Genomic DNA, 15,489 nt, shown 5'->3' with positions numbered 1-15,489 from the left:
ATATTCAAAACTTAGCTATGTTTTTTATTTAAGTATATCAACTATGCAAAATTAAAATTTCCTCCAAAATCTAATTAATAATTAAATATTCTACCTTTTCTTTTCTGAATATATTCAACTTTTTTTCGTCACCTGAGCAGGAGAGGAGAGAGTGGGGGACGGAGAAGCTACAGCAGAAAGGGAAGCTCCTTCGATCTGCAATCTATAGCTATTGCGCTTTCTGTTTCAGAGAATTTTGTTTATCTCTCGCTCTCTCTCACTGTGATTCCTCCATTTCGCCATCATGATTTCTGCAACTAAGCTCAAATCCGTTGATTTTTACAGGTCGGATTTTCTCTCCGTTATCCCTATCGGTTTCAATTTGCTTGCCAATGTGCAGAATCGTTGTTTTCTGTTACAGATTTATTGGGATTTTGTTGTGCTCATTGTTAAGCTTTTTGAATAACGGTTCAAACCGAAGTCCACACTGTAAGAAAACACGGAGACTGATATTTTCGGTGTCTGTGTGCATGAAGAACTTGTCCATTGCCTAGATTCGAGGCTTCTTGTGTAATTGGAATTGTTTTAGTGTAAATCTTTTTAGTAGTTTTGTGGTTATGGATGTCACCGCTTTCGATGTAAATTTTACGAGTAATTTGTGAATGCAGGTTTCCTCTTCTTTTTTTTTTTCCTTCTTGAAATTAGGAATGATTTTTTTGTTATGTTATTGATGTTGATTTGTGTCAACAGAAAAATCCCGAGAGATTTGACTGAGGCGTCGTTGTCGGGAGCGGGATTATCCATATTGGCAGCTCTCTTCATGATGTTTTTGTTTGGAATGGTCAGTGGCTGGAACCTCCATCATGTTTATGACTTGTGAATTGTTGAACAAAAAGTTGTAATTTGAATTGATGTTAAGTTCCATACTGCTTCACTATTAGACCTTTAATTATGAACATCTATATTTAGTTTTGTCAAATTTCTAAGAATTGGATGCTCAAATTTCATTTTGATATTTGTCTTGCATCCTTGTTTCAGGAACTAAGTAATTATTTGACTGTTAGCACCTCCACATCTGTGATTGTTGACAAGAGTTCTGATCATGACTATCTACGTATCGATTTCAATATCAGGTAGAATAATATTTAGGCATTTTCTGTCCGTGGTTGAATAGGATGTTTTTCAAAGATGGTGAATGCTCATGTCTTAACTATTGTTTAATATTACGTATATACTGGTGGGTTTGTGGTTTTTGTTGAATCTTGGTATGAACTTGTCATGTTACAAGGAATGCGAGCTTCAATCTACTTCTATTTGCAAATTGAGGCCGGTTAGGGTTTGATATGTTGTTTACTGTCTATTGATTAATTATTAAACAAAAGGTTTAAAGTTTGACTAGAATCTTGAAATTCACTTATGTAGTGTTCGGATTGAGCATTTAAAATTCCTTGGAATTTACAATGCTTGTAAATTTAATTATTTTTATTTTCAATTTTTTTAATAAAGAATTTTAAATTTCTTGCATTTGAAATTCTTTGTTTGTGTAAAGTAATTTAATTTCTATTGTATGTAGAATTTCATTTTTCAATATTTATTTATAAAAATGCATAACAGAGATAGATTGGGAAATAGAGGTGCAAAAGAGTAAGAGTGAGAGTGAGAGGGAGGTGTAAAAGAGAGAGGAGTAGAAAAGAGGGAGCGAGAGAGACTCAAACAAAAGCGTCAGAGGGGAAGAGGTGCAAGAGAGAGAGAACTTTGAATGAGAGAGTTGACGGGGAGACCGTAAAAAAGTAGGAATTTTCGAATTCTTTCATTTTTTCAACTTTATATGAACGGCCTTCTTATTACTTTTAAACAAATCTCCTATCAACTTACCATCATTTTAAAAATTCTTTGGATTTAAGATCCAAACGAATGTGAAAATTGAAATTCTCTCTTAAAACTCCACATCCATTAACACTACTATAGAAGGAAGTTGGAAAAACCTTCCCATGAAACTGGGTGTTGTTGAAATTGGGAGTGAGATGGGGATCTTAGAAAATGATCATTAGAAGGCTGGGAGTAAATATCGGTATATCATGTAATGGCTTGTGAAATTGACATGTGGTCAAGTTGTTCCCCAAACATTGCGTTCATCTCTCACAGTCCATCGGTTTTTCTGAGAGCTTCTAGTCCCCCACAACACATTTGGATACCATAGCAAGTCATAGTATTATACCCAGTACATTAAGTCAATTTAATGACTATTTGTAAACTTTATCTTCCTCTTTCTCTGTTGCCGTTGGCTTATGGATTCAACTTATTTTGTAGTTTTCCTGCACTCTCATGTGAGTTTGCATCAGTCGATGTGAGTGATGTGCTGGGAACAGTAAGTCTCTGTTACTCTTTTTTCTTATTCATTTTATACTCACTTATGATATGATCCCTCATCCAATTCTTTTAAGTTTTAGTCCTTGTACTTAATATTTTACCTCTTGTTTTCAGAACAGGCTCAATATAACAAAAACAGTTCGGAAGTTTTCTATTGATTCAAATTTAAGACCCACTGGATCTGAGTTTCATTCAGGTACAGTTGCAAATGCTGTAAAGCATGATGATGAAGTAGATGGAGAATCTGTTGAAGGTTCATTTTCACTCACAACACATACTTTTGATAATTATGTTCATCAGTAAGTGGCCACTTCTGAGAATATTTCATTTGAGTTTTCCTTGTTTTACCCAAGTTCCTTTCAAAATGCATTATTTACTCTATGTTTCGTAATCCTTTTGCAGGTTCCCAATTACAGTTGTAAATTTTTATGCACCTTGGTGTTCCTGGTGTCAACGTTTGGTAATAATTTTTATCATAATTCTGTATGGTAATAATTTTTTTAACATAATTCTGTACATCTTCATCAGGAAACAAGATTGGCACCTGCCATGTCACCTGATGTGTTTGTTGTTTCCTAAATAGACTGGGTCCTGTTTCAACAATGTCTCATTCCTTAAAAGGGGAATTTCCCTCTCCGTTCAAGCCACTAAGTAGCATTGGCAAAGGCTATTTCAAGGGCATCTTTCATCGGTTACACTTCAGTAGCGACTAATGCAAAAATATGATTTATAATATTTAATAACATCTTACGATAAGGGTGGTTGCATTTCACCCATATAAGATTGTTAGCCATGTGCTTTGATACAATTAATGAATTATGTAGAAGTTCTTTCCTTTAATATGGAGTGATGGCTGATTTATAAATTTTTAGCATTTTTGGTGGATTAATAGATTTTAAACTTTACATGAATTAATCTTCTACTGGTTTCTTTCAGAAACCTGCATGGGAGAAAACAGCTAAAATTATGAAAGAGAGGTACTTTATTATTGATTCATTGTTTCTCACACTTCTTGAAATTGCATTTTAGAGATAGATTTCCCCCTCTCATTTGTAGATTTAGTTATTTTTTATTATAACTACTAATTGAATGACCAATATGTATTTGATTAATTCTAATTAATTTTAATAGGTATGACCCAGAAATTGATGGGCGCATTATTTTGGCAAAGGTGGATTGCACTCTAGAGGCAGATTTATGCAGGAGGTAGTATTGCTAGTTTCTTTACTTTTCTGTTTCCCCCAAAAGATTGTGCTTCTTACCTACAGTTGACATGTTTTGCTTTTTTTTTTTCAATACTTAAATCCATTACATAATGAAATTTGGCTTTTTACCATTTGTATGCTTTTGCTTTTGAATCATATATATAGACAATGTTGCCTAGTCATACTTGGAAAATAAGTTATTGTAAGAACTATGGAGGCTATGTTTGATTGGTGTGTAAGCTAGTTAGGGTTGCAGTCAGTATAGTGATGCAATAACATTCTTACATTTGATTAAAAACCTATAAGAGCTATACTTTTGATGAACTTGAGTGGAGAAAGGAAAAAGGTGAATATATTTTTTCTTAATTTTGGTAGAAAAGAAGGAAAAGAGCATTCATGGAAAGAAAAAATGGGTTTTGGTATAAACCTTGTGCTTAATATATGATTTGATTATATTAAATGGAGAAATATGATATTTGATTACATCACTCATTATTAATTATTGATTTTATTCCTTATCATTGTATCTCTTCTTGATTATAAACAAGAATAATTCATATGCCTTCTTGGTTTCTCTTTTCTCTTTTCTCTCATAATTAAGTGTAAGTAGAAAATTTTTGTTTTTTCTCATTTTCACCGTATTAACAATTCTTCTTTTTGAATAAGAATGTAAATTCTGAAATCAAAGAATAACCATGCTGCAAAAGTTGTTCAATATCCAACATCTTTTCATCTAGTTTTTTGACACATACTTGAAGAAGAGTGGAGTAGGTATTATAGAAGGAATGATAGGATATGGAAGGTTAATTGCACAAGGAGAAATAAAAGGAAGTGGTGGAAATGGTTATTATAGAAGATAAGAATAAAGGAAGCGGTGGGAGTTGGTCTATATAATTAGACCAATCAGTTCCTTGGAGGGGGGATTCTTTTGTATTGACAATCTTTTGACCATGTGATAGGGATACCCTGTTAGAAAGGAAGTTTTTCCTTTGTAAACTTTGGCTTATACAGCTAATAGTGAATAATTCAGTTTGGGAGTTTTTCTTAGTTCTTTTCAGTCTCGTTTTTCTCACAGTTTCTGGGTTCCTAACACATACCGTGAATCACCTGCCTCTTTCTTTGTTGTAAATCCATTTTTGTCTTTGCCTCCTACTTCAACACACTCTTTGCGTAATTTAACTTTTGAAACAAATGAAGAATCCATGTTAAGAAAAGCTTCTCAATCTTCCATTATATGATTGCTGCAGATGCTATCCAAATACCATATATTTTTATGCTCGAGTTGTCTTTGACAAGCAAAGATCAAGCTCCCTTCACCATTTTCTACTTGAACTAATGACTTGTGGTGTTGATTGTCAAAGTGACAATCCTTTTGCTCATATCCACATTCTAACCTTGTGGCTTGTTTATATTCCATCAATCTTTTTCTTCATGATTGTTCTTCTTACATATTTCCTCTTCTCTTCCACGTGGATTTCTTCCTCCTCTTCCAAATCAACCATTATTTGTTGATTCACCTATATGAGATGATATAGTAAGCTTGGATTGAAACATGCTTTCAAATGACTTTTCACTGTGATGTAACAATTTATGGTCACCAGATCTAAGTGAACCCATCAATCCTTGAGCAATCATGGTTGATAAGTCCTTAGTTTCTTCTATGGAAATCGCCATAGGATCAAATTAGTTAGTCAAACTAATAAGAATATTATTAGCAATTCTTTATTCATTGATTGTATCTCCAATTAACTTCATTTGATTCACCAACTTTGACGATCTATTCAAGTATTCATTCAAACTTTTCTTTTTCTTCATCCTTTGAATCTCTCTTAAAATTTAATTGTCCTCACCTTTGAATCTTCTTTGAACTCTTATTGAAGAGTTTCCCATGTTTCTTTTTGTTGTTTTTGCCCTCATGGTACTTGAAAATTTGGCTAATGAGACCCCTTTCTAAGTCATCCTAAGAACATCGGTATCTATGTTTTTTTATTTTTCTTCCATGTTACATGTTACACAATTGTAAGTGCTTGATCTTCATGCCTTGCTTGTATTAACTTTGAGTCATCCAAAGAAGTGAACAAAGCCTCCATTTTTATAGCCCAAAATTCATAATTTTCCCTATTAGAGATTTCACATTAACTAGACATATGACCAATTATAATATATAGGTAGATACAAACATCATCGTACAAGGTGGTTTATGAGGTTGAGTTAAGTTTAAAGTCTACCTTCTAAAGATGGTATCAGAGTTTATGAGTCTATCATAGCAAGGCTGAGGCTATCATGTTGCCCATTATCAGTCGCCCCCCTTCCCTCTATTTCTACGCTCGATGTCCTCAATGTGAGGGGGTGTATTGGAGATTATTGATTGACTAGAGATATGACCAAATTATAATATTATATATATATATATATATATATATATATATATATATATATATATAATTGCAAATTTTGGTTTACAAGTAGGTTGAGATTGAGTTAGACTTAAAATCCATTTTCTAGGATTCCCCTCAAATAAAAGGAACTAGGACATTACAATAAATAGTTATTTGTTAATGGTCATCGTTCTTTACATTGTTTTATTGCAAGGATCTACAACTTTGATACCACTCTATTGGAGGTATTTCTGAGGTGATGATGGTATCTTACACTCAAGAAACAAAGTTCTATAATGATTATAGCTATTGCAAATTATGCAGAAAATTAGAACAAAAGGAAGATAATTTGGAGTTGAATTACTCTCTATTTTGGTGTTTTTTTTATTTATTTATTTCTACCGTATATTCATAAACTGAAAAAATAACTCGTAGAGTGCTATAACAATTACAAATAGAAAAAATCACAAGAATACTTCTAATGAGACTCATGTCACTATGGCAGCACATATAAAAACACTAGACACTTATGACAACGCAGTACTCAACAAATATGATACTTGTAAGATATATATGCACAGACACTTATACAATTCATAAAATATAATAAATATATAGATGGAATTTGGAAAAATTGAAATTAAAACATATTTCTTGAACATTACTAAAAACAAAATAAAAGATACAAATACTTGTTATCATGAATCACTCTCTATGGTCTACAAATAGAAAGGGTATCAATCTCGGTTGTTTCCTAACTTCATTAAGGGGCAATGCTTATATACTTCATTGATACATATCACTGAAGTATCCAAAAGAAATGGATACATAAAGCAACTTGATGTTTAGGTGTTTCATATAACTTCTTGCAACAAGGGAAGCGACTTTCACCAATATTTTTCATTCTATATAAAATCAACCCCTCTGTTTCCACCTCTCTAAACCAACTTTTACTCTTTCATTATATTCTCTTCAAATAATTGTCTTCCAAGAGATACATTAATTGAAAGTTGAAACAATTGATATAAAGTACGTGTTTATACCATAAATTGGACATACTAGAATTTTGAGTTTCGCAAACATTGTAAACCTTGTTAGCATAAGATTGAAGAAGATAAACATCAAATACTTTCTGCAATGTTTGCTGTGTTGAGCACAACATTGTTTTTTCATTATAATTATTATTGTTTTCTGCCTTGGTTCGTTTACATTGTTATTGAACATTTGTTATTCTGCATTGGTACTTATTTTGCAATTCATTTGTATCTCTATTATTGTCCAGGAATCATATACAAGGGTATCCATCCATTCGAATCTTCCGTAAAGGAAGTGATGTCAGGTAATAAATCCATTAGGGAAAAACAATTGGTCAACCAGTGTTTGATGAAAAAGTTCTACCTCTATTTCAGTCTTTTGATTAATAGCCATTTACTCTATATGTTATGTGTTATTTATGATTAACAGCCATTTTTCATCAACCAGTGTTTGATGAGAAATTTCTACCTCTATTTCAGTCTTTTGATTAACAGCCATTTACTCTATATGTTGCGTGCTATTTATGATTATTGATTCCATGTTATTAGCATTAATATCATTGTTACCCCTGCACAAAGCTCATAATATACAGGACATGCATTTTTGGTTTTCTTCACCTTGGCTATTTTGGCAATAATGAACACTTGCTCTTGTGGCATCTGCTTATCCTTTTCAGGGTATTATATACTTAATTTTGTGGTTGTATTAAGTTTTCTTAAGACCCTATTTTTAAAATTTAGCAAATTATGTCAACTTGTCTATTATCCTTTACCTAAAGTCCTCATTTTTATTTTTCTATCCAAATTGAGGGTTTATGATGGAATTGAGGATAAGAAATTATTTTAGAAGTTTAGAAGCTAGAAATTTAGTACAAACTTGGTTAAATTTCAAGGGTTTCGTTATAGTGTTTGGTTCTCCATTGTATTTAGAAGTCTTTCAATTCTTTTTGTCATATCTCTATGATATTCATATTTCACACATCCTGGCTACTGTGTACCATACTGGTTTATGATTAAAGTTTTAACGATTTGGATTTTTTATTAAATTTAATTTGTTGAATGCTTTTTCAATTTCAGAAGTGAACATGGGCATCATGAACACGAGTCCTATTATGGAGATCGTGATACAGAAAGCCTTGTCCAGGTTCACACTATATTTATTTTAAATTGACATTATTTGAATCAGTTGACTAGATGGTTTTAGTAATGTTATTAAACTTCACTTTCTTCCTACAGTTTATGGAGGGTTTAGTTGCATCTCTCCCAACAGCATCTCAAAAGCCAGCTCTGGAAGATAAATCTAATGCTACAGATAATGCAAAAAGGCCAGCACCATCAGCGGGTGGATGTAGAATAGAGGGATATGTGCGAGTGAAAAAGGTAAATGCCTAAAAGGTTGATGTTTAACCTTCAACAGTAATTTATAGCAAAATTCGTATTTTGTTCCGTAGTGTTCATATATATCCATGATCAATGGATTCCTTGTTTTGTTTTCTTTTTCTTTTTCTAGAAGCTTCAGTTTGTAATAGTAAAATCTGTAAAATAACTAGTTCTTTTTTTCCAAGATTTCAAAAAGTAAAATTAAAATGAAAAGTCATGAAAGAAATGTAAAGCAGTTTTGCAATTGCAGGTTCCGGGAAATTTGATCATCTCAGCTAGATCTGACGCCCATTCTTTTGATGCTTCTCAAATGAACATGTCACATGTCATAAACAACTTGTTTTTTGGAAAGAAAGTGACGCCTAGGGCCATGAGTGATGTGAAGCTCTTGATACCATACTTAGGTAGCAGCCATGATAGGCTCGGTGGCCGGTCATTCTTTAATACTCGTGATTTCGGAGCAAATGTTACTGTAAGTTCAATATTTTATATGAAAAACAGAAAAACTTATTATTGTTAGTTGGATATTAAGTATACTACTGAAGCTGTTTGAAGATTCTACGGATCTCTATGAAATTATTACTATAGGGTTAGAGTTCTCTATTTATAGAGGCTGTTATACTGCTTCAAATGAATCAATTGAATAAAAATCTTTTTTCTTTCATATTAATATTTTCAAGTTGATATTAGAGAGCCCTGTTTCCATATTTTTTCTTTACCGTCTTAACTATGGTTCTTTTTAAGCTTGCTTGAAGTGCACCCATTTCCTTTAATTATTGCGGTTACCTAAAATGGACCCAACTTGTGGTTTTGATACTGCTGCCCCAACCACTGCATCCACCGGACTGTCGTCAGAGACACCACCGAAGTTGTCATCGGTGATTTTGTTGAAGTCGTTGCTGAAGCATTGGCCCAAGCTGTTGCCATAGCTGTCCTCGATACTATCTCTGTTGCCATCTTTGGAGCTTTCTGTCTTATTTAGGAGGGGAGTGAAAGAATTCCTATTGTTTATTTTAACATAGCAACTTAAGATTCTGAAAAAGCCTAACAATACTCCTTTCATCCTCCAAAACTGGAGAAGGAATGCTTGCATTACATGTTGAAATTGAATGTCTAAAATCTCTCATGGAATCTATCAGTAAGCCACCTTCATGTCATTCATCTTATTTATCATATGTTTCTCTTTCTAGTATCCACACTATTGTTGCCAATGGAACATGTGTCCTAGTAGTTGGATGTGGCAATGTTTCTCATTTGCCATCCCTAAACCTTAAAGATTTCCTTTATGTTCTAGAACATTATAATTACCTTGTTTCCATTCAAAAATTTACTCATGACCTAAACTGTTTTGTAACCCTTTTTCCTACTCATTGTGTTTCTCAAGATCTTGCCACAAGCGAGATTGGTACAATTAAGGAACAAGGAGGTTTGTCTTGCTTTGAAAACCTAGAAACTAAGGCTAATATCATAATACAAAGGGGTACTTCTTGTCTTTGGTCTTGCACTACTTGAGTCCTCAAATTGGCTTCTTCGTCGTCGTCTAGAACATATATCCTTTTCTATTCTAAAGTCTATGTTTCCTTCCTTAGTTTCCAAAGAATATAGAGTCATTTAAATGTGATGTGTCACTTTGAAAGCACCATCGTACACATGGTAGTAAGTATCGCGTGGTACGATATAATTCACAACCCCAACGAAACGAATTGTAGGAAAACTCGTTTGTGTTTTCGAATCATAGTTGTATCGTTTGTATCATAGTTATATCGTTCGTATCGCACTTTGAATTGCGACTTGAACAAGAAACAACCATGCCATGATGTCCCTGATTTTGTCTCGAATGCGAATAGTCCTGATTTCTCTATCTTCACACTCAATGGGACCAACTTACACATCTCCTATTTTTTCCCTTTTGCTAATTGCCTCTTCATTTTACAACGCTACACAATGCACATGCACAATCCAACAACCACGAGTGTCGAGGCACATGACAAGGTTTCAATCTTGCTTCTTGGTTTTTGTTTTGACATTTGTTTCGGCCTCTTCTTCTCCACCTAGATGTGGTAAGACTGTTCATGTGGTAGGGTCGAAGTTGAAGTTGATGTCAAGGTTGTACCTAGCATTGGCATTTTGGATGTGGTGTAGCTGAAGTTGTTGCTAGCGTGAATGAACGCCAAATTGGAAAGTTACCATTCAAAGAATTGTATGGTGTTAAGGGGAGGGAAATTTGAGGGGAAGCTATTGTTCAAAGAGTTTTTGAAAGATCGAAGAAAGATAGTAAGGTTAGGGATGACTATACTACTCTTTTTGAATGTGGTTGTTATTATTAATTGTCTTTACATGTTTGTATGTCTTATGTGACATTTTTTAATTGTTTATGAATCTTACGATTCACGATACTAAACAATCCACGATATGGAAAATAAGCTCTGCGATACATAGTTTGTATCCTGATTCAACATCCATGATCGCACCACATACCCTTCTAGTAATAAAAGAAGTGTCCATCCTTTTGATTTGGTTCATTATGACTTTTGAGGGTTGCATCAAATTCTAGTATATCTGGTGCTAAATGGTTTGCCACTTTTATTGATGACTGTAAATTCCTTCTTGAAAATGGTGTTCATGAATCTACATGTGACAAAATGGCATTGCTTAAACAACAAAATGGCATTGCTAAAAGAAAAAATAATTATCTCCTTAAGGTGACACAAGCACTTCTTTCCCAAATGTATGTCCCTAAATCTTATTAGGGTGAGGATATACTCACTACTGCCTATCTTATTAACCGATTACTCTCGCTGGTCCTAGATGGTTTAAGTTTCATTGAGTTCATGTTTTCCTTCTTTACATTTGTTCCTTTTCTCTATTGTCTTCATAGTCAGGTGTTGGGATGTGTTGTGTTTGTCCATTTTCATAATTACCTCTATGGAAAGTTATATCCTAGAGTTGTTAAAAACATATTCATTGGTTGTGCATCTAATGGAAAGAGATATCATGGTTACCACCTTCCAATTCGAAAGTCTTTTACCTCCACAAATGTCATTTCTGAAGAAACTAAATCTGTTTACATGCATCCTCTGCTTCAGGGAAAGTGTTCTTTCGAAGTTAAGTCTTTTGAATCTATAGTCATCTTTTGTTTCTTTCATGTGGGAACTGTCTTCATATTGATACTACCTTTGGTACTCCTAATACTTCTCTTAACTCATATTGTATGGATGTCTTTGAAGTTCCTCCTAAGAAGGGTATATATATTCCCAAGTCAGCCTCAACTCCAGAAATTAGTTGTACATAAGTTTCTTCAGTATACAATATCAGAGAAGACGAAAGCAACCTAACCTAATCCGAGAACAACTTCAATTGTCTGAACTAGGGGTAACTGCTCCTTCTTCTGACACCCTTGACCCTTTGAAAAATTCCTTGAACAATAATTGTGAGTTTGACAATAATGACTTGTCCATTGGTTTGAGAAAAGGAACCCAATCTTGTACCAAGTATTCTATTTTTCATTTTGTGACCACTACCATCTTTTCTGAGTTTCCTCTCTAATATTGATGTAATTAGAAACCTTCAGTTCAAGAAGCAATGAAAGATGAAAATTGGGTGCAAGCCATGAATGAAGATATGAGAGTCCTAAAAAAAACCCAGACATGAGAAACTGTTGATAGGCCATTAGATAAAAAGGAAGTAGGATGCAAATGGGTTTGTAATGTAAAGTATGAATCGGATGACACAGAATGTTACAAAGGTTAATTACTAAAGGATACTCAAACTTGTGGTGTTGAGGAAACATTTTCTCTGGTGGAAAAGATGAATACCGTTAGAATCATTCTCTCATTAGCTTATCTTTTGTTGAGAATTGCAACAACTTGATGTGAAAACTGCTTTCTTACATGGACAATTAGAGAATGAAGTTTACATGTAAATTCCTCCTGGTTTTAGGTCTATTGAAGAAGGGAATAAGGTGTGCAGGTTAAAGAAAGCCTTGTATCGACTCAAGCAATAACCTCTTGCTTGGTTTAGTAGACTAACTCAAGTTATGATATCTATGAGGTATCAACATAGTCAAGGTGACCATAACCTGTTCATCAAGCATTCTCTCGAAGGTAAAATTACTTTTCTTTTGGTCTATGTTGATGATTGTTGTAGGAGATGATGAACAAGGGAAACATATCTTGAATGAAAAGCTTGTTGCTTAGTTTGAAATGACGAATCTAGAATAATTAAGGTACTTCTTTGGGATAGTAGTAACTTGAAGAAAGACATCTTTATCTCTCAAAGAAATAGGTAAGATTGATTGCATGACCACCGGAGTTTCTACAAAACAAAACCATAGAATTGAGAGTGATGAAGGTAGTTCTTCTGTGAATAAAGGTGAATATCAAGCACTTGTGGTAAAACTCATCTACTTAGCTCACACCAAACCTAGCATAGCCTATGTTGTGAGTATAGTATATGTTGTGAGTATAGTAGTCCATTCATGCATGATCCAAGGAAGAGACATTTACAAGCTATGAACAAAATCCTTCAATATTTAAAGACAAATCTGGGAAGGGGATTATTGTTCAAGAGGAATGAAAAACTAAAAAATAGAACTGTATACTGATGTAAATTATGCAGGGTTTGTCACATAGGAAATCCACCATATTGCATGTTCTTTGGTAGAAATTTGAGAACTTGGAGAATTAAGAAACAAAATTTTGTTGTTAGGTCTAGTGCATAGGCTGAATTTTGTGCTATGGTGTATGGGGTGTGTGAATTATTATGGCTAGAATTATTCTAAATGTTTTGAAATTGGCATGTGAATAGCCTAGGATTCTTTATTGTACAATAAGTCAACTATATTGTTCACAATCCAACTCTACTTGATAGGATCAAACACAGAGGTAGATCTACACTTTATTAAAGAGAAATTGGATAATCGTCTTATCACTACTTCTTATGTTTCATCTGGGCTTTAGTTAGCATATTTGTTTACCAAAGGTCTTCTCACGGAACAATTTCAAGATCTCACATGCAAGCTCGAAATGATAGATATCCATTCACCAAATTGAGGGGAGTGTTGTTTGTAGGATATCAAGTGTATTACTAAAACTTGTTAGAAGATTTATAGATATCTTTGTAATTATTACTAATATATTGTTTCAAATAAATCAATTGAATAAAAGCCTTTTTTCTTTCATATTAATCTTTTCAAGTCTTGTAATTTAGTATTAACTTTGCTATTTGACTTTATTTTGGGTAGTATATGAATTTTGAGTGTTTGGTTGCATAGTGGGAAATATCGTGATTGCTTGAATATTGATCTTAATTTGCAAGCCAGCATGAATGGCCAGGACCTTTAGAAGTTTTTTTTTTTTTTTCCTTTCTCCTTTTCTTCCAAATCTCTTATAGTTCTACCACTCATGTTTCTGCAGATAGAGCACTATATTCAGATAGTTAAAACAGAGGTAGTGAATAGAAAAGGTCATAGATTAATCGAGGAGTACGAGTACACAGCGCACAGCAGTGTGGCTCACAGTGTTGACATTCCTGTTGCGAAGTTTCATCTTGAGCTCTCCCCAATGCAGGTCTGCATACGGAGGTCATAGTTTTGGGTGAATTTTGCCGTATAAATAAAATTTATTCACGGTTTACAATGTTTATGTCTGCAGGTCTTAATAACAGAAAACCAGAGGTCTTTTTCACATTTTATTACTAATGTCTGTGCCATTATTGGAGGCGTTTTCACGGTTTGTATTTGCCATTGTTCCAGATGTTGTTTTAGGCTTTTTTGTTTAAAATTATATTGTTGATAAGTCTTATGTTTTTCTTTTGTAATTTCAGGTAGCTGGAATTTTGGACTCCATTCTGCACAACACTATCAGAATGATGAAAAAAGTTGAGCTTGGGAAAAATTTTTGATAGATAGGTGATCATTGTATAGTGTTGGGCCTCTGATTTTTTTTTTTATGCTCATTTTCGCTTAGCAGTACTATAGGTAAACTAGCTATGCTATATGTTCTTACAAATATAATTTTCTTGCTACTTCAGTGAAATGGTCACTACAGGGATAAGAATTACGAGGTACGCAATGCCTCCAACATTTTCCTTCACCGAATTCTTCTTTCTTTTATGGCTGAGGAAAGAGTGTCTATTAATTTATTAAAGAAAGAGTAGAGGGGGAAAATTGGTATTGAGTAGCATGATGACGAATAAATTTGAATGCAAATTTTGGTTTCTTTTTAGTTCTCGATTCGTGATTTGAGCTCCCATTAATTGCTGCAATTGTGGTATTTATTTTTAGAAAATTCATAATTTTGTTTCAATATTCAATTTATGTACATTTATTTATCTTATCTTATCAGTTTTAGTTAATTAAATTATTTTTAACCCGTAATACGTTTTCTGATTCATTTTCAGAACCTTCCTTTTTCTGATTTGATGGTGTGTGCAATAAAGAAATGCATTTTCAGTGAACCAACGAGAAGGCCTCCCTCAATTTCTTTGTGCATCTTCAAACTTTCAAAACAATATTTTATCATTTATAAAAGTGATTTTTGGATTACATTTGCTCGATTTTTTAGAATAAGTTTTTCAAAAAATTTTGGAATAAGATTTTCAATATAAAATTTTCAGAACAAAATTTTTAGAACGCATAAAATGTATTTTAGAACAAATTCTTTGAAATAAGACTTTCTCGAACAAATATTTTGAAATTCATATTAATAGTATATAATATATCTCCGATATGCGTGACATGTCTGCTCCATTCTAATCTATCGTGAAAATTATTATTATAAATATGAATATGGTTTAGAACAATTTATATATAGGAAAAGGTGAGAATTTTAAAAATATGTTGGGTTAAGTGTTTATTATTACTATTGTAGTAAGAGGAAAATAGCTTTCCGAAAAAAGATAAGACAAAAATAAAAAGAATTTTAACTTTAAATATAGTTAAATATGTTTTTGTTATTTAACTTGTACTGAAAATCGAAATTAGTTATTTTTTGAAATTTTTGACAAATATAAGTTATTCATCTTTAGACATGTGTGAATTTAGTTTTTTTAATTAAATTTTGTTAAGTTTAGTTAATGTTTGAATCGTATTTCTTAGTTAATATCGAAGCGATGTGAAATCTCATTTAATAGAAAATTCTAATA

The 15,489-nt window shown here is 33.0% G+C and overlaps 1 protein-coding gene across 1 annotated transcript; it reads left to right on the top strand.

Annotated features, from left to right (window-relative positions):
* The first annotated feature begins 283 nt into the window (after positions 1-283).
* Positions 284-14,576, top strand: LOC114169944 (protein disulfide-isomerase 5-4-like). Its single transcript, XM_028055352.1, has 16 exons — positions 284-324; positions 730-820; positions 1,018-1,112; positions 2,290-2,347; positions 2,464-2,648; positions 2,752-2,809; positions 3,286-3,326; positions 3,481-3,555; positions 7,215-7,271; positions 8,044-8,110; positions 8,203-8,346; positions 8,597-8,818; positions 13,761-13,913; positions 13,998-14,075; positions 14,170-14,254; positions 14,377-14,576. Exons 1-15 carry the CDS (start codon positions 284-286, stop codon positions 14,245-14,247), a joined length of 1,443 nt encoding a protein of 480 aa, XP_027911153.1. The 3' UTR covers positions 14,248-14,254; positions 14,377-14,576.
* Positions 14,577-15,489: the final 913 nt, after the last annotated feature.

This window comes from Vigna unguiculata, chromosome 11 (genome assembly GCF_004118075.2).
Source record: "Vigna unguiculata cultivar IT97K-499-35 chromosome 11, ASM411807v1, whole genome shotgun sequence".
NCBI lineage: Eukaryota > Viridiplantae > Streptophyta > Magnoliopsida > Fabales > Fabaceae > Vigna > Vigna unguiculata.
This window is presented reverse-complemented; position numbering and strand designations above follow the sequence as displayed.